General features: G+C 34.1%; 1 protein-coding gene across 2 annotated transcripts in view; it reads left to right on the plus strand.

Annotated features, from left to right (window-relative positions):
- The first annotated feature begins 794 nt into the window (after positions 1 to 794).
- Positions 795 to 21,234, plus strand: part of Cbl (E3 ubiquitin-protein ligase CBL) — a 101,582-nt gene continuing 81,142 nt past the window's right edge. For both annotated transcript variants that reach the window (XM_076131433.1, XM_076131434.1), the window contains exon 1: positions 795 to 1,538. In XM_076131433.1, coding sequence (XP_075987548.1) covers positions 997 to 1,538 — 542 coding nt within the window. In that variant the 5' untranslated portion in view covers positions 795 to 996. The remainder of the gene's footprint in view (positions 1,539 to 21,234) is intronic.

The raw sequence follows: 21,234 nt of genomic DNA on the forward strand, positions 1-21,234 counted from the left end.
AGTTCAGAAAATGTTTAACTTAAGTAGTACACTTATAAATTACTAGATGGCGCAGTGCTCAGTGTTGAAATTCACGTTTTGTTACTGCTTACTAAGCATTATTTAGTATTAAACCACAGAAATAAATTTCAAAGGTAATATATTAACATAAAATATAGAATAACAAGTCACGAATTTACATGCCATCGGAAATATCAACTAAGTTAATAGAGCGCTAGCAATAATTAAACGTGTATAGTGAGTATTGCTAGAAACAATATTAATTTTATGGCGGGGAAAATAAATTTACCCGTGCTTTTACTGGAAATTTTTAAAAACTTATGAATTATTCAGGTCTTAAGATGCTCTTAATAAAATGTTAATGAATAAAAACGCTTATGTCTAAAAATAAAGAGAAATTACACTTAAACGATACAAAACGAATACAGGAATCAGAGGATTTTTTACTGAAGATACACGCATATTAATGAACTACCCGTCTCAAGTTGGTTGATCAAAAGTGATAAAAGTTATAAAAGTAATACATGATGATGTTTACTTAAAACAATTGTTATCGGCCACTTGCAAGTAAATAAATGGTTTTTGATGATTTCAGAGTTGTGTAGGTGACTGAACAAAGTGAATTATCTTTATTCAGGGTATTCGTAAGCATGTTTCAAGAAAAATATATTTTTATCTCCATGCCAACTCCAATCCTATATTGGCTTCGTACATTTATATTTTGTAATGGCAACACCAACTTGTCCTCCAAAGCAACCTAGAATCTTTCTGTCACTTCGTTCATTCATTTTATTTGTCAAATTGTCATACGCGTCGCCGATGTGTCAGTGAGCGATCGTTGGATAGTGCGATATTTGTGTCGTAAATGTGGTTCGATTATGTGATAATGAGAAGACACGCGCTCTACTACATAATTATTAAGTGATGCATGTGTTTTGAGTTTAGTGTCGTGTTAAAAAACGTTGTTTTCATTTGTATGTCATCGGACTCTTCAATATGGCGGCTCCTCGTCACAAATCACAACAGAAAAATATATCTTCGATATTTTCGAAGTTACACGGGGCATTCTCTGACGCGGTATGTCCCACAAAGCTTGCGACCGACAAGAGGACATTGGATAAAACTTGGAAACTGATGGATAAAGTTGTGAAACTGTGTCAGCATCACAAGATGAATTTGAAAAATAGTCCACCGTTTATTCTGGACATTCTACCGGATACATATCAGCGGTTACGTGTTATATACTCGAAATACGAGGACAATATGCAGGCGTTGAACAATAACGAACATTTTAACATATTTATAATTAATTTGATAAGGAAATGTAAACAAGCTATCAAGTTGTTCAAAGAGGGGAAAGAGAAGATGTTTGATGAGAACTCTCACTTCAGACGTAACTTGACGAAGCTTAGTTTAGTGTTTAGTCACATGCTCAGTGAGTTGAAGGCGATGTTCCCTAATGGGACGTTTGCTGGTGACCAGTTCCGCATAACCAAGAGTGATGCTGCTGAGTTCTGGAGAACCAACTTTGGAAACAGGTATGTCATATTCTATGATTGTTTTTCTAGTAATATCTAAGCTGATATCAGTATATTTACTGTTCCCTTAGGTACTGTACTTTCCAGAGCATAGTTTGGTACGGGTATCCATAAAACAGACATTTAAGTTTGTATGTTAATGAGTATAATGGCAGCGGCCACACTAATTGAAAAATAAGGATATGATACTGTAATTAAGCTTTGAAGTAAATGTGGTCTGATATTAGGCCATATTATTAATTATTTGTATTGATTTGGTAACATTAGTCATATTTTTGGACAGATATTTTTGCTATACCAAACTTTAAATTAAAATATTATCAATATCAGTGTGGGTCCCTATTTGAGCTTTTCTGTACAAGTTTAATTATAGGTATGAAAATTTAAAGCAAACAGGAATACTCAGGAATTAAAAAAAAACCTCTAAGTTATTACCTATTAATAAAGTTATTGAAAACATAAGAACATTACAGTATTTAAAAATAATAAAAAGTAATTTTTCAAATATAAAACCAAATTAAAATTGACAATTTAATTATTTTCAGTTCATTTAACACTTAAAAATACCTTATTAAATGTTTATATACTAGTCTACCACCAATTTAGGAAGGTGTAATAAATAATAATGTTAATATTCTATTAATATATCTAATGTACAGACACATTATCCTCCTTAAATGGAAAACACCATATAATGCCTATATTTACTTGCACTTGTTAAGGAAAAGTAAACACATGACATATGATTCTAAATAATATTTATTTTTATTATGAATGTTTGACATTTTTGTTATTGTTTGTTATTCAAGAATAGTGGTGTTTTATTGTTTGTTATTGTTTTATTAACATAGCTTATGTTTCATTATACCTATCTGGCTGCCCGAATGAAACTTTTCATGAAGCCCATCTGCATCGTCAATTTATATATTTTATTTAACCATTACGGTCCCACTGCTGGGTAAAGGTCTCCTTCCAAGCAAGAAAGGGGTCATGATTTGTGTCCACCACACTGACCATGTGGGTTGGGCACTTTGCATGTCCTCAAGAAATGTTTTACAAAACTTTTAGGCATGCAAAGTTTCATCACTATGTTTTTCTTTGCCATTAGAACAAGTGATCATTAATTATATCCAATGCATAATTATAATGCATTAGTAATATTTATTTTTATTTTATAACGTTTTATGCTGCTTAAAAGCTAGTGTTTGGCTTTGTAAGCCTACATACAAAACCAAAGCCATAAACAAGTTTATTAGTATTAAAAGACATTTAAATTCAATGTATCATTCACATCCTTTCATTGCAAATCTAGAACAAATGAATCAATCAACCATTCAGGTCATTGAACTCAAAATCCCAGGTGTAATTCTATTTCAAACTTCAATAACATTTTATTAAACAACAGGAAACTTTTTCACTAACAGCAACACCACAAAAGAAAAAAAAACACCATAGACTAAACAATCTTAATGATGTCTATCAGAATTTTAAACAAGGAACACTAACAAAGCCATTAGGCTGTCTGCAAACATCCATTGTCATAAGATTTCTCTAATTAATACTTAGACAATGGGAGCATTAATTCTCACATGCCATGTGTAGTCTTCCTTATTGAATGTCAAAGCATTCTCATGGGAAAAGTGGTGATTTCATGTGATTTTTTTGCAATGTTATGTTTAAAACATGTGGTATTGTTTGTTTGTTGACTGGTCATGCAGAGACCTTTGTATTTTTTGTGGTTATTATGATGTTTTTGTTCTGCCTTTATTAATGTAGATCAAAAACCCATTACTACTGAATACACTTACCTACCTAGTTAAACACACATCCAATTATTACATGCATATATATACATATTTCCAACAACTCGAGGAGCTCGTGGCTTAGTTAACGACAGCCGCGCGGATCGATCTCTAAGGTTAAGCCACGCTTGCCGAGGTTGTTCTGTGGATGGGTGACCATCTAACACATATCGAGTTCCTCCGTGTTTCGGAAGGCACGTTAAATTGTGGGTCCCGGCTATCATTTTCGAAGATCTTTGACAGTCGTTAACAGTAGTCAGAAGCTTGAAAGTCTGACAACCACCAGTCTTACCGAAGAGTATCGTGTTAAATCCCAGGTAACTAGGTTGTGGAGGTCAGATAGGCAGTCGCTCCATGTAAGACACTGGTATTCAGCTGCATCCGGTGAGACTGGAAGCCGACTCCAACATAGTTTGGAAAAAGGCTAAGCTGATATATATATATCCCATATGGGTAGGCATAGACCAAAGAACACCACTTGGTATGATATGATCTTAAGAAACTTCCCTATTACATTTAATTATCCTAAAAACTTTATAAAAGTTGCCACCTTAGATACATTTATTTATTGTTATACATACCTAAATGCTAAAACTACTGTAGGTACCTTGGAATGTCATTGCGACAATGTACTGAAATACATATTACTTACTAGCTAAATAACTAAGTAGGTATAAAGGCATATAATATATCAGATAAACCTAACAATATCTAAAATGTTTCTACTGTATACATTTGAATCATGAATAAAACAAAATATAACCAATTTCTTAAAATATTGCATCATACAAACCTATTCACCTACTTTTTGTAACGATTTTCCCTTTTTTTTACCTGAAACATGACTCAAAGTTGTTTACAAACTCACCTTTACTTCGAAATGTATCAGTAAGTCTTATATCAATGCCTCATTCATAAAACTGAATCAAAATACATGAATGGTCTTTATGAATGGGTTTCTTATCACTTATCGCTTATCAGCAACTACTTTGACTCTATCATATCGTTATCATAATATCCTTTCATGGCAAAGTATTGTTAGGGGTCACGTATATGCTAAATAAATACTTATATCTTGGTATAGTCACAATCAAAAATATGTTATACAATTCACTTTTTGTAATTGTACTTTTTTCTACGAAAATACTATAATTTTTAATCATTATTACCTATTCAACAATAGACACACTGGTTGAACACATTGCTGGTTGTAAAATTTACTTAAAATTTGAAAACCATAAGTAATTTTATAATTTTGATTGATAAGAATGCTGTTGAACACATATTTTTGTTTTTGACTGTACCTTATAAAAAAAACTTTTATTTATTTGCCACTACTTTATTGATAAAGAAGGGATTACCTGAGCGATTATGAATATGATTATTGATTTAAATATGTTTAGTCATTTTTATAGCCTGTTTTGTAACCTACAGATAAGGACTTTTTAGCCTTCAAGTGTTAACCTCATGCAGAGCATAATTGTGTGATTTAACTGAAATCAATTTATCACTGTTTTTTACGCATTATCATATAGGTTCCTAATAATGAGACAAAGTCCGTATACTACAATATGTAGCTTGTCAAAGCGCCATTCTTACTATAGACAGTTTCTATGTTATCTTTCACCTTTCCAAAATATTAAATTGCTTTTGACTAAAACCGATTTTCCCGATTTAAAAACTTTTTTCGCTATATCGCTTTTCGATAGCAGGCATTACATTATGTACCTGCCTACTTTGGTTTATAGAATGAGTAGCAACTTTTAGGTTTTGAAAAATCTCCAACATCAAAATGAAAATCCTTCAAGATAAAAACTACTGATAATAATACGATTTCCTTTCAGCTTTTTTATCATTTTAATATATGGTTTCCGTGGCGTGTTAGTGTTGTTTCGATATCGTGTAATTTCTCTCAGTTATTGCCGGATGTCCGATTATCTAATCTATGATGTCATAGATATGGGACTTACTGTTCAAATCAATCAATTTATTTTTAAATACATTTCGCAGTAAGATTACAAGGCACATGACCAATTTAACTGGCGTTTCCTAGAATTTAGGGGGCCCCTTTTTATGCCTAATGGGTTAGGCGTGTCTTTTCTTACTGTGGCTATTATATTTAATGAAGAAACTACTAGAAACTACGTAGCTACCACTTATCTATAAACCAGTCTTATAACTATGTAGTACTATGTACCTATATAACTGATCTTAGATATTTTACATGGATGCAACTTATACCCAGTTCCGAAACAGTAAGCAGTTACAGAAACAAGCAATCTACTAGATACGTATTTTTCCGTGGCATCCTGCGTAGTGAAGAAACCTTAAGCATCCAGAGATAAGTGCAAGACAGATTATATCGTCTTTTCAAAAGTAACGTGCGCACTATAAAAGTGCCGTGTGTCTTTCCAATACAATTTATCGCAAAGACAATGTGAGGACAAATGTACCTATTAAAATTATGACGAAACAGACAGGATCCGGAGATTACAATAATCTTTCCTATAAGTAATAAGTACATATTACTTAATAATAATCCGATAAGTGCTAGATAAGATCCTTTATTGTTGTAACAGTTCATTAATAAGCCAGTCTTACGATTGACTCAGAAATATTTAACTCTGACCACTGCTTAACGCAATCAATAATAAATTTTCGTTTAGGCAGGTGATCGTTTAGTTACTTAGCTACGACATTTTTTCTTAAAGAAAGGATTTCTAGGCACTTATTTGGTTCGGCATTCATCGGCGAATATGTATAGTTGAACCCGCTCGGCATAAGCCTAACAACTAAGTCGAGTCGGTTTTGTTCTTCCAAAAATATTGCCGAACCGAACGTGCCGAATCGGATGTGTGTGTTACCTAGATTACCTAGTAATTAAGTAAGTCTTTCAAGCATCTCTTGGTTAATAATTAGGTAATCTGTTGTAAGCCTATTTGTTAAAGACATTATCAAGAAATGTCGTAAGTAGGTATAGAAGAAAAAACTGTTTTTGCGTCCGTTTGTAGGTACATTGTGTTCGGTCCCTAGATTAATTCACTCGGCTACTGCAACTATTGTTATTACAAAAATATTTAAAAGTGAAATCTGCTGTCAAAACTGAATAGAAAAAGTCAACGAACAATTGACTTCCAATGGACAAAAGCCTATTGAATATTTGAAAAGTATTGACCAATTTGGCTGACTATTTTTACATTTTTAGTTACTCTGTTGTTTTGTTGAAATCCAAGTGTATTCGTTGTTTTGGTTATATTGTAACAATGCTTGTTAGTTTCAGTTCGTTCTTTTTTGCGGGGTTAAAAATATTCAGCTTTCAAAATAATAAATGTGAGGTTTTAATACCTCGATTATGTTTAGACCTAAAGTTTTAGGCAAAATAGGCGTTAGCTTTCAAATGCTGAGTGACCAACTTATACAAAGAAAATCAGTAATTTCTTTGAGTTTTTAATTCTTATCGCCAATAAAGCTTGGTCGAAATTTGAGTAAGTACAAGTCGCAAATCAAAATAATGAAAAGCTGAAAGCCATGTAGCTTCTCTATAAACAGAATTCAAGCATACAACTGAAAACAATTACTTTATGTTGCAGTATATACCTGCAATCTAAATAATCCTTCTGCATAGCAACTCTCTCAATTTCGCCTAACACAGTCATAGTGAGTCCCTCAGGAGCAAAATGCCATAAAACACGCGTCAGACGTATAGGTGATCGTAATAAATTGAAAAGTGCTCAGGTGAACGTTTGTGCCAATCTTGTGGATAATCCATCGTCATATACGACGCCCTTGGGGGTAGGGGCGGTTTTATCGTACTTAAGACGTAGCACTTATATTGGAAACGGAGTAATGTTGGTGGTAGATACTGATCAGTCAAAGAAAAGAACTTTTTTATCTCCATTTCTATTTATTTAAATGTCAAACGCAATCAAAGTGGACGTACGCAGAGAATAAAATGCCATTTTCTGTAACATTGCTGCACAAAAGTCTTGCAAGTCCTTTTTGAAGGATGAAAGGAAAGTTAAGGTACCTTGCTAACAAGGTTCGATAATTTAATGGTATCGTAATAATATTCTCATGCAAATATCACGATAATTTTGGACAATACATATGGTTTATCAGTTTGAACGAGTCGGTAGGTATTCCATTTTACCTACAGGAAAAGGAACAGCTCCGAAATTGCATGATACTCATGATCATTAATTTGCTGACCAGTTATAGACAACATTGTATTAATAAGAACAGAAGTAATACTTGTCTGTATGGCTGTTTATCTTTGACATCTAAAATACTATTTAAATTAAAGTGCCCACATCTATATTAAGTAACCGTTTACAATCAGAGTATACTTTCATTGTAATATCCGATCAATGTATCGGTGGTACTCATAAAGAAACAATAGACGTATCATCCCATCCATTATGCCTTTGTCTACGATAATCAGTACACTTGTTTTCACCGCACATGTCCCATAGCAGTTAAATAACGTTCACATAATCCATAGCGGAAATCAGTTGATACGCAATTATTGTTCGAGCCCACCCGACCGAGTCTTTCCAATCCACTGACACAACTCTGTACACATCTACCGGTTTGATTCAATAATATGGTGACTGGAAATTCTGTACTGTTTCTAGGAGAGATATCTGCAAAAGCGTTGTTTGGGGAGCTTTTGTTCGGTTTAGAATATTAGACTACCCTACAAGTTAAGTATAGTGTATGGACGACGACTAGTTTCTCTGGAGACAACAGACCCCTAAAATAAGAGGATCCAACTTCGTTACTGTAATATTATAAAAAAATGTCACTCAAAACTGCAAATATTGATTTGGAGAATACTGCAGAGGTAAATTTTTAACAGATGCTTTACAAACATCTTGCATGTTGTAAAAAGTGGTAAAATGTTTTAGGTAATTCCCCTAATTTAATACGTTTAATCTGATCTTAATCCGCCTTACATTATGTTTGAAAGCAATCAATTTGATAATTGCAAAGATACAGATCTACAGATATTCGAGTTTTTCTTTGAAAGCCGGAAGTTGTGAAATATAATTAGGTAAAAGGATTACACTGTATTTGTCATCCTGCAGAGAGCTAGGTATTTTTTATATTACTGATTAGCAATGCTATATGCACTCAGGTACTTACTGAAAAAATGCCGTAAATCAAATTGCAAATCTTGAAATACGTCGACTAAAGTAGTTACTGAGGACTAAAAATGTGCAAGAGGAATGTATCCAATTATCTATACACGTAATAATAAAGGAATATGGCGAAATTGCAATACTCCAATACAGACTTCCAGGTACAGTTAGGAACGGATATTGCCAACAATCATGACTGACGACATGATCGATGCAAATTGTCTTCTATTAAGTAAAGGTATTATTTTATATACCGTTAGAAATGAGAAAGACATCTTCAGTATTGCCAATAAGTACTGGGTTTAGGTTTGTTGAACCTAGTAGAAAGCGACGATAGATACTTCATAACAGAATTCAAAATTATATAAACGGCAATTTTTATTCTCGGGTAACTTTTTGCTGCAATTTTTACAGCGAAAAATTCTGTGACGATTTTTGGCTTATTGATTGGGAATTCAATCTTCTTCGATCACATTTTTACCATCAAATACTCAGTGGTTCTTTAATGCTAAAGTTAGCAGTAAAACAACGTATGAAACAATTTTAATTCTTCAGCAAATGTTCTACAGAATAAAAACGATCAATCAATGTTCAAAGCTTTGCTGCAAAAACCTCGCAAGTCCACTCGGCAGGTGGAACAGAGACCGCAATAATGACGTTATAATGGAGAATGTTAACATATTTTGATAATTAGCACTCCATATTCTCTGTTAAAAATAAAAAATACTAGTGAAAGAATTACTTCGATACGTCAATTAGTTTCTGATTTATAAGTAAAACAAGTTGTAACCGTCAATTTGCGTGTGACGTCATTGTACACCACGCTCAGTCTAGCTCACACGGTCCTTAATAATAATATTTACTATTATTACATTATAAATGTAATAAGGGGACAAATACACAACAAAATACTGCATAAGCTATTACATCTAGGGCTGGAGACTTGATATTAAGCGGGACGCGGCTCGCGCAGCACGGTGTAAAATGACGTCACGCTGTTAGCGGGACTCGATATTTTTCGAAACTTTGAATGCTTGTAAAATAAAAACTACTTGGTATTTTTGACTAAAACAAAAACTAGTTTGCATGTACATGTACAGGCTTTACTGAGTCAAAATTTGAAGCGATTTGGCATACCTAGTAACATTCTCCATTATGTTATTATAACACGGGCAGATGTTACATTTCGCTTATTCAACCTTCCAGGAAAGTGCTAATCATTTTCACTTGGAGTTATCGTTACTTGTATAAAATGGATGACTCTAACGGAATCTAAAATTATGACTATAGAATAAAATATTTACATGACGAAATACGTAAAGGAAACAGCATTTTACTAGTCATTTTTGGAAAAAATCTATACCAATTTTTCAGTTTAGAAATATCAATTTGATAAGATATAAAGACGTTTACTTTTTAAATACCTACGACAACTATTTGTGTTGTTTATGTTTGCAATAAAACGTTCTGTTTAAAATTTAAAACACTCTTCTCTTTTAAAATTTGGCATATTTCGGTGGCTCAAGAGGATTTGATGAACGCTAAATCCGCACCATACCGCATACTTCTCTAACACATAATCCTATAGTTATAAGGCTTTTGTATAAATACATTATGACAGTTCTCGTAACGCATGGAGAAGGTAATCCCTATACGATGTTATTAGAAAACGCGCGGTGTTTCCGATAAACACATTAATCGCATCGTGACATCCGCTTAGGATATGCGATAAACGGATCACTTTATTGATTCTGGTAGTACTGGCGTGAGATTTAGAGGATTATGGATGTGTTTTATGGTATGATAATGCTTTTGTCGTATGCAGAATGTTCTTTGTCTATTTTCGTCGTAAAATGTGCTCTTAAAAAGAAAAGACGGTTTACCTATTTATAAATCCAAGCTTTGCCATGTTTGGCGGTCCAAAAGCCTGTTTTACGGCTAACAGTAATGACAAATTGAATGAGTAATCCTTTTGTAACGTCACAGTTTGGTGTTAACTAATCAATCGACCACCGATCAATTTCGTCAATTTGTGAAATAATAGATAAGTAAATGACATCGCTAAAGTAGTTTTATTACACCCATCGCCTGATTAGGCCCAGCGCAGACCAAGAGGAGCGCAGCGGAGAGGATTTTTTTAACGCACTTGAAAATCAACTTTAAATTAATTAAAATAAAGTGCATAATTGCTTGAACCTGACAAAAAATGCTCGCGCGTCCTCGAGGATGCGCGGGTATCCCCGCGCATACTCGAGGACGCGCGAGCATTGTACGAAAAATTTCAATGTTGTTACTGAGTTTAAAGAGAGAGAACGTCATTTTTATTCTTCTTCAGTCAAAAGAGCAATTATAATCATGGCCCAGTCTATCTTCGTTGACGAATTTTCACGAAAACTGGCCTGTTTAATGAAGAATGGTAACCTAGAAAGTTTTCCTCGCGCAGGCTCGAGCAGTCGCGAGCATGCTCGAGCATCCGCGAGCCGTAAAGAAAATGCTCGAGACCGCGCGAGGATTATTCCGGTCTGTCTGCGCTGGGCCTTATTCGGCCGTTGGTCACTGAAATCCATCGTCATCGAGCTGTAGGTGTGGCTGCTTGGCTTAAGCTAGCCTATACCTATATGGAGTTATTGCAACGGGCTGTAAACGTAGATTTAAAATTCATAATTATCCTCCTAGAGTTTTGTGAACCAATCAATGTCCTTGTGATTGCACGTGGCAGGCGCAAAATAAACCTTTGCACTTGTGGAGGAAGTGGCGGATAAAAGTGATAAGCTATTATATCCGTTTCTGATAGATATTGTTCGTGATAACAGCCAAAGATAATTTTTTTATCACATTATTTGTCGCTTTTCTCTTTTTATATAGGTACCCACCAAATGTTATCAATCATATTTGTCCTCTAGTTAACTACTGAATCATCATACATAAGCAAAAGTCGTCCTAAGGATTCGAAACAATTAACCACTTTTCAGCCTACCCTCTCCTTTAGAACAATAAAAGCAGAACGCAATATTCAAGTTGGAAAATCTTCCCCAACAACAAATGAGGGAAACTTTTCCCTATATTAAATTCGCCTGCAAAAATGTAGGTACACACCAAAATGAAGTCAAAAAGCAAATAATACCCGGGGACTCGTGAAACACCGCCGCACGAAAAGCTTATTTCACCTAAAATTAAATTTAAGAGAGAGGTCTTGCTTTTACTTCCGAATGTATTTAATTATGCTTTCTGTGACACATGTGTACCTTGTACGTATGTTTTTGGGAATTTCGCAAGCAAATGTACAGTAGATTTAAATTAAAATAACTGACTTTGAAAATTTACTGGTGAAGGAAAACGTCGTGGGGAAACGTGAATTCATAAAGAGAGCTATCTAAAAAGTTCACGGAATATTCACTGAAATTACTTCTCGCGGGGATCGTAGTAAGCCATGGCCTGTCCTTTCTAATACGAAAAAATATTTCTTCATACAAGTTAGTCCGACAGATTTTATAAAAATGTGAGTTTTAAAATGAACAAATTCCAGGATCGTGCTCGTACAGTAGAGACTCCGTAACTATTGCATGGGAATTTACTAGGTTCCCAGCCACTTTGAATAGCTACTTAGGTACTTCTATTTACACAATATACACAAGTTTACTCAGTTACTATTATAATAACAACAGTATTTACCACGTGGTAAATGCATACAACTAGGTACTTACTCTCCATAGTTTTTAAGCTTGCGGTTTCCGTGTACCAATCACGCGATGAATGGGCGTGTATTCCGCATGACATCATTACGAAGTTCACTCTCTATAATTACTCTGTGCAAACGGTGGTTGACAGTGTCTGTGACATGCGGGATACGATGGGAAACTTGGAAACGAAGAATCTTACGTAATTAAAGTTCTTCAACTGCTGAATTATAAATTGAGATGCTTTGGAACTGATGAATTTGTTATTGAGGACGAATTCGGATGCTGTGGGAAATTATATGTTTATACCTAACGTAGATGATGTTGAGTATAATTGAACTAATCAATGGAATTAAGAGTTCATTGTTCTGCGTTTCAAGAACCTTTTAACTGAATAAACTCTTTCCAAGAATTTTCAAGATTGTAATTGTGTTTCAATGTTTGCCGGAAATGGATAAACCAAACGGTTTGAAATTCATGCTTAATATTATAATGGACGTTTGAAATTCAAGTCTTACAAATTATGTGACTCCAGAAGCAAAAGAGAATTTATTAATATTTTAAATAGCTGCAGGGTACTATACCTAACCAGCTTTTTCAAACGTAAAATGTTTTAATTATACGCAGATATTTAAGTGACTTAGCTCCAGAATTACGCTTATAAGTCTGATTACTTATCCAATAGATATAGTGACAGCAAATGTATGTACAAAACTGTCGAAATTCCACCTGCTAAGCTAACTGATGCTTATTTCGAAGTGTTGAAACCGGGGTTTAAATGTATCACACAACTTGCCAGGTATAAAGTTATAATATACGCAGAAAACTTTGTACAACATAACACTTTAAGTTAGTTTGTTTGTGTTGCACCCACGCTGTTTATGTTATGTACCCCTGACGCAACGACCGTTGCGGGCATAACGTTGTATTGTAATTTTAGTTTAATTTCTCGTAAATATTATTACAAGACTTGACAAATTATTTGTCAAATGTATTTGTTAAGAATAAACGCTTGTTGTAGCATTACAAAAATGAAAGTCTTTGAAGATATTACGTAGCAATGCTAAAGGTATAAAGCTACCTAGAAAAATGCGTAGGTTCGTGAGAATCTATTACGCTTTGTGCCTTGTCTGAAGCACGTAACAAAATGGCGTCATTTCACGTACAAAGTGAAATGGCAAGATGCGCTTCCGTCGCCTGCCGTCTAAAGGAAATTGGAACATTTTTCTATATTATATTCTTTTACATTTCTTTCTTCTACAATCTCAAAGTACGCAGTAGCTGTTTACCGTTATTTTTTAAAAGTCATTAAGGAAGTCTTAAACAGGATGACAGGTGGTATTTGCACACCTTTTGTAGTCATTAAGGGGAAAGCACTTGAAAGTATAAAGGGTAATAATGAATGTGCAACCGGTCTGCAATGAATAAAATGTAAAAATATCAGAGTTCGTTAGCTTTCAAACTATAGACTGTTTCGTATTCAAGATGTTGGTTGCGGTTTTTCATTGGCCGCGCGTGGTTCCTGTTGTGAAAAGAAATTTCTTTAATGGAATGATTCTGAGAATTTATTTTAAAGATATGAATACGAAAACACGATACTTTAGAAGCAGGCAAGTGACCTGCGATTCTTTTGGAAAGCATATTACATTTAGGTGCAGCTGTGTAATGAGTTGCTAAACGAGCAATTGTTTTTATTTAGAAGTGTAATCAAATTAATGTTATATTATAACGGTGATCCATTCAAGAAATGCTTTCGAATAACGGAACCATTTTTAACTTGAACTGATATAATTTTCAAGAGCAAAACCTATGTCCAGAAGCTTCCTCTAACTACCCAAAATGTGGTTTATTTAAGTCAAAGAAAGGAGTTGGTATGTAAAGAAAGCGTTGGTGCAATTATTAACAATACTTATTACGGTATATTTCGCAAGGTTGTGTGGAAGTCGACCGTTGAAAAAACGGATGTGTTGGAGCGACGGGATGTACAGACATGCCGAACGTAGGAATGTCTGGCATGTACATCCGTCTGCCCGTCGAATACGCAGAAGTAGTTAGTGTCAATTCTGCAGTGCTCCATTTTTCTGATCGCTAAAACAACTATTGTTGGCGTCTACTTTATTGTTAGCGCTAAATCGATCCATGATTGAGGAAGTACGCTTCTGATTTCGTCTGTTGTAGAAATTGATAAAATCACGTACCGATTCGTAATCAAATAACTGTCAAGTTACTATCGAGTAACGGATTGGTCTTGAGGATAATTCGAAAAGATTTTCCGACTATCACAAAAATAATACTATGAAAAAGTGTTTATATCTAGTATATTTGTACTCTAACTTGTGTTAGAGCTCAATATTTCCCTGTCACTGCGAAATGAAAAGATCTAATCTAGTATTAAGAGGGATTCATCTTAAGCAACGTGATAGATGATGTTCGTTAAACAGCTTCAGTATGTTCTGGATGCTAATCCACCGTAATGCTTGTCCATTACACAATTCTCTCCATAGCGCCATTCCGGACGGACTGTGCAAATTCTCTTGCAAAATAAATGTTAAAATATTCCTCTTACAAAATATTCAGGACACCCACTCTGTTTGTGCTCTGTAACTTGGGGCTGTCAGTCTTCCCGACTGACAGTTGTCGTAGCTATATTATGTTGCAGTGTACTTTACAGGGAATAGGGTTGCTCTTCAGAAGAATTTGTTTTTCGGCTTTATTTGAACGAATGTGATACCTATCTTGTTTAATCTTAAAAGCGTACAGATATTAAGTTACTCGTAATGTTTACTTGTAACGTGAATATATTGTATTTATTACGTCTATTTTATTTTGATTCTCATCAATTAATCCTTGTTTAAATAGCAACTTGAAGCAACAAAGGTTAAGTTTTCAACATCGAACTTCAAGCATCTATTTCTGCAGGCTCGGAGTAATGGCGGCCCTGTATTGCAGACAAGACAAGCAATTGATAGAAGTTTCAGACGAGTTAGCACTTGCGCTTTATCGCCTACTTTGTGAAACTTCACTGGGGAGCTGTCTGTTAGTTTAATCGCGTCGCAACTGCGCCATGTTTACCATTTATACGACGCTTGTTTAAGTATCTGACTCACTATTAGTTTTCTATTGAAATTGCTTATCGAACTCTTAAGACTTACTTTTAGAGCCTACTTAACTGTACGATTAAATATGGGAAGTACCGCACCTTTTCGTATGGTATTCGCTCTACAAAAATATTTAACTGTTTTATATGAAGCGTATAACCTAAAACGATCTCTGCTGAATACAGATTCAAACAGAATACAACCAGTTACTAATTTTACTTCCCCTTTCAATTCGTCACTGTAAACATCAAAAGGCATGCCCTTTGATCTCGCTTTAGCACGCACATTTTTATCAGAACGGGTGCGTGCCTACATCAGTAATTTGCAAAAGCCGGCTTACCTTCACTTAACCGCGGATGGCATAATTAAACCTCGGTTTATTGTCCTAAAAGGGAAAAAATGTTTGCGTACGTGTCCATTAAACATTCCAATCCATATAAATCATGCTAGGATATACCCACGGGTTCGTTCGCTTGAATTTTGAATGACCCTCTCGCAATGCTAATAAATTTTCCAACGTTCAGTGTTGCATCGTCTAAATTTCATGCCACTTCTGTGCAAAATTTTCATTGCATACGCTTCAAGAGACTTGGAAATGCAACGGTAAAATAATTTTACAGTTGCGTGGATACGGATATCCATTTGTGTCTCATATATTTACACTACGCATGTGATTTTTGCTTTTTCACTATAGTGACGTTCAAAAATTGTATTTTGCACGCAACAAACCAAGGTCGACTCCCACGTATATAAAACTTATGACACAATTTTGTACTAAATCTTGCTCCGTACTTTGTATTATAAATGTGAACTTCATTGAAGCAGGTCTTTCGAAACGCTTGCGGATTAAAATATGATTAAATTGTTCAAGCTTATTACGGTACCACGTTCTATTAAATTACCATCAGATTGTAAGCTTATTTTGAAAGGTTGAATGGCCATTGGGTAAATTATAATCATGTTTATGGCTATTTAAACACACATCAATTAAAGTCCCCCGTTCACTGGAATAACCCTTTTTTTAAAGATAATAGTATAGAATAGTCAGTCAATTTCTCGGTGGTTTAGCTGAAAGTCAATGAAACCCTCCAGTACATAAGCGTCCAGAGCAATTTAACATGACTCACGAGGAAACATTAGTGTATCGTAGGCGATCAGCCATGTGTCATTTGACAAACGCCATATTTTGTATCAGCTGATACTGTGTTCTATTTAAATATCTTTTTTTACGAAGTAACTAAAACTCCTGCCTTATCTCGGTAAACACACCTTTCTATTTTCATTATGTTTGTAAACTGAAATGTCATAGTCATTTCAAGCGTTGGTGTCACATCGAATTAGACGCTTTTAAACATTTTACTGCCGTTTATTTATGCTTTTGTAAACAATTTTTACCTCAACAAAATGTTACGGACACTCCAGAATTCCCTTGAGAGAGGAAAATATCAAATTTTCTGAAGTGTAAAGTTACTTTTTATTTGTCTTTTATACTATTGTTGAAATTTATAACAATCGTTTATCCCTTCACTTGTACACTCATACAGGATCAAATCAGTGCGACGTGACGTCACAGTCGTCTGTCTGAATGGGGTCGTCAAGTCAGCCGGATGTTTTGAGCGGATAGACTCGGGACAGTTTACCGTGAGGTTAACAGTTTTAGATGACGATTCTATTTTTAATGACACTCTTGAACAACGGAATTGTAAATGTCTTTATTTCCTTTGTAAAAGATTAGTTTCGACTTCCCTATCCGGATTCTGAAGAGCTTCTGTAAAGCAGATTGTTGTCTTAATGTAATGATCTAATAAGGAAGTGTTTTGGTAATACAATATTGTTTTACGTGAAGGGGATTTTGAAGGGAAATTGATTTTGTATTATTAATTATATCGCCCTTCTTGCCCTCATGGCAAAACATCGAAAGTTAATGCTTGAAATCAATGATCGAGTCAAAGTGAAGTCAATGCAAGCTCTATAGATACTTTGATTTTGATTTACCTGATATTTACCTATTAAAATATAAGCGAAAAATCACCGTGACTGTAAGTTATTTTATCCATATATTCAGCCTGGTGACAGGGGACAAAAGGTCGAATAATAACTATGTGGGTAGGTCGAGAAACACGATATAGATTGATGATGTTTTGGTAAACACTGTCAAAATTATGACGTACACAACACACCTATAAGCAAAGTTTCTTATAATTAGATTGACGTTTATTTTGTTGTATACGATGTCATTAATTTAAAGAGACGAGCGTTTGACTGAAGATTGTCGTTTCCGGAAAAACAAGTTTCTTTTAACGTGTAGCCGGCTGTAGCCTGCCTTCAATGAAATCAAGAAGGAAAACTGACTACGTAAATATTATTTAGGAATGTTTGGAGTATTATAAACCTGCCTTAAAATAATTTTGTATTTAAGGAATACTGTATTTAAAAATGCTTACTAATAATAGACTAATGTTGCTATATTTGTCTAATGATTTTTAGAATAGATTCAGCAGTTTCAGATATGTCCTCGTACAAACAAGCTAATAATTTTATTAGCTACTGTTTTTTTTTACTGCCATGTCTTACCAAGAATTACCTATGTTTGATTTACAGAGGTATCTAGTTTGTCGTAAGAAGCCAATTTTACTATTTGCATCAATTTCTCCTCAACTAGATTTGTTAGTTCAATATTCCTTAGACGCTGCCCTAGTAGGCTAGCAATCTTGTACACAACCTGATTTCGAATATTAGTTTACGACGCAATCATGGTTTCATCTATAACGCCACCGGCTACGGAAATGGAACGATATCCATTTGACGCCTGCTACTAATCTTATCTACTTATAATTTTTGGAAAAGTGATTCAGTTTATTCGTCGTTCTTTCTGATGAAAGATAGAGGAACACTAACACAGGTTTCGATTAAAATAAATGAGTAAGTATGATTCAGTAACGTTTGCGGATTATATCTCCTATCGTTTATTGACGTACTTATCGTGTTAACTATTATAGATTCTACAATCGCTATAAGCTTACTAATAATAAAAACCCTAATCTTAGATTGAATTAGATATTTTTGTATGCTACTCCAGAAAACAACCTCATTCGTCTCTACGGCGTTTGTTGACTACATTTACTTATATTAGGTGTTATTGATATCAAATATTATTTACACATTATTTCTTAGTAACACGAAATGTATTTTATTCATTGACTCTATTGGCACGTTTTCTTTCATCACCGGATGCGGTAACATTTCTTTTTATATTTTCCCGCATTCGAAGTACCCACAATACGTAATATTGCTATTCCCGCGTTCACTGTTTCCCTTCATAAGGCTTAAACTGTGTAGCAAATATAACAAATGACGTAATTTATCGTTAGGATATAACGAATCGTGTTATCTTGTTTGTTCAGCAATATTTTGTTAATACGTATAGAAAAAAATCTATGCTTGCGTAACACCGGCTTTACCTTTAGAATATTAGCTGTGTTCAGACTTTCTCTGATTTTTCTTTCACAGAGAAATGAATGGGACAAACAATAGAGCACGGGGACTAGGACTGTTATTGGCAAGTCTGTCTGTAATTGTGCACTGAGTATTGTAAAGACTACGTATTATATTTTGAAAAATTTAATTAGATTTTTTTTAATTTAGGTAGCTTGTTTGTAGAATATCTTTATATTAAATTCAAAGCAATATTCTCAAAATCCATATAACACATCATTTTACTATAAAACAAACAGGCTGTTGCCTCGAAAATCTTGGAAGCTCCTTTGGGCCCAACTTGTCAAACTTTGACACTTGCCAAGTTTGAACATGTTTGCGCCGTGATTAGATGCTTTTGATGCCAACCTTACTACGACGAACTCCTTTGTAAGATTTTGATTATAAAAATTTTGCTTTTCTTAATTATGATACGACTTTGAGTACGTTTTTTCATAAGTTGTTTCCTCGAGACGACATGGGCTTTAAGATTAAATGTTTCGATCACATTACAACGACCGTGGACCGACGTCGGGCAGTGAATAAGGTATCCTAACCTTTAAATTTTCAATCGCGTATAAGACCCGTTGCATTATAATATTATTGATATCATCGATCTTACATCCTGTTGCCGCTTAAGATTATTTTAGTGTTACTAGTGTACATCAGAATTCATAAAATAAGCTGACATTCCAGTTACATGCCAGTTCTCTTCTCTCAATTTTATTTAGTTTGGATCAATATAGATGTTGATAATAACAACCAAATCAAGCCCAATTCAAGTTATTTTTTACCTAATACGATATTCCCTTTCTAAACAAGTAATAATTGGACCAGTTTTATAACGTACATTAACGGTGATCGTGATCAAGTAAATGTCAAGTTGTGTGCTGACATTTGAGAACGTCCAGTCGCACGGAAAATGTTCATTGTACGTTGATATGGGTCTTCATGTACCTCACTCTTGTACGCTTTTGTCTTTCTGATGGTCCAGGAGAGCTTTTAGCTCACAATTACCACTCATTCTACGAATTTCTTGTATATTTCGTTCCTAGAATTTGGCTTCAGCCTATGATATGTTTGATTTTTTCGCAAACTAAAGCTGTATAGAATTTCATAGTAAAATATTAACTTCCATTTTATTTCCGTTGAGAGGCTTAAGTACTAGAAATAAGTTTATAAGTTTTCTACAATATTTTTCTCCCGTCTCTTTGAACCTGATACTTGTTATTTTTTTCTTTGGACCCGTGCTTATGAATGAAAGCCATTTTATTATGTAGGCGAGACTATTTTCTTGTGCAAAAATACCTTTATATTACCTACTTTGTCGGTTCTGTCTGACATGAACGTATTAAACCCCTTCGTTGTGAGATCTTTCTGTTTACCTCGGAGATTACCAACATAATCTAATGTTCTCAGAGTTATAAATAGCTCTTATACACGTCTCAGATAATTACATTTCAATTACTTTGGCCTTGCTTTTCTTCGATCCACATTTTTATAATCCGCTTCTGAGATGAACTTGGAGATTCGAAGCAAATTCTTGAAAGAAAAGTTTATAAAACGTCTATTTTTATGATACATAAAAATTATAGCCTGTTTGAATATTCACTTGGCAACTTCGTTACTTAAAATGGCTCGTTAATTTGGTACTGCCTACTTTTCCTTTGAAGAATGTTTTATAAATATCTTTGACTTAAATCTACTGTTAATTACGTTTTGTTATGTTAAAATTATCACGATTTTCCGAGCAAGTTTAAATTTCAAAGTATTTTATTCCATTTCTCCGTTTTCGTCGTTTATAAAACGAAACAATCGGTGGCATGCGATCAGAATCAATCATCACCGAAATATTCATTGATAAAATTCAAATTAAGTCCGATCGGTTGGCATTCACGACGGGAATCCAAATCGTTTGATAATGCTTCTACCCCATCAACCGATTCCGGATGAAAACATTTTTTATACAGAAATTCAGATTGAAGCATTTTATCTGACACTTTCAATTATGTTTTTTTTTTACAATAAACAGTACATTTATTTCTCTATAAAGTGTAACAATTTACTATTTACATACTTACTAAAAACATTTATGAAATATTATACTAAACTATGAATAATAACGCTTTCAATTGTTGCTGGGGGTGAATAAATATGCCTGTGATTCGGGTTTTGGGTATTTTATTTACAATGGCTTATTACATTATAACGTATTTTTACTAGTCTGAAATTGATGTTCGAAATAATAAATCTAACTAAAATTATTGTTTTTGTAATACACAACCTTCCTCTCAGTTTCAATTTCAGTCATTAGAATTGCAACGACTGTAATAAATAAACAATAAACCACTCTATGAAAGACAAAGCAAGTAATTACCTTCATTAATAATGAAGAACGGATTGCAAAGTATTCTCCAAGTTGTGCGTTATTAGTATTTTCATTAAATACTCATGTTTATACTGTTATTATACTCCATGTTTTCAAGTACTTTGAATTAATTACC

This window comes from Anticarsia gemmatalis, chromosome 26 (assembly GCF_050436995.1).
Source record: "Anticarsia gemmatalis isolate Benzon Research Colony breed Stoneville strain chromosome 26, ilAntGemm2 primary, whole genome shotgun sequence".
In the NCBI taxonomy this organism is placed as follows: Eukaryota; Metazoa; Arthropoda; class Insecta; order Lepidoptera; family Erebidae; genus Anticarsia; species Anticarsia gemmatalis.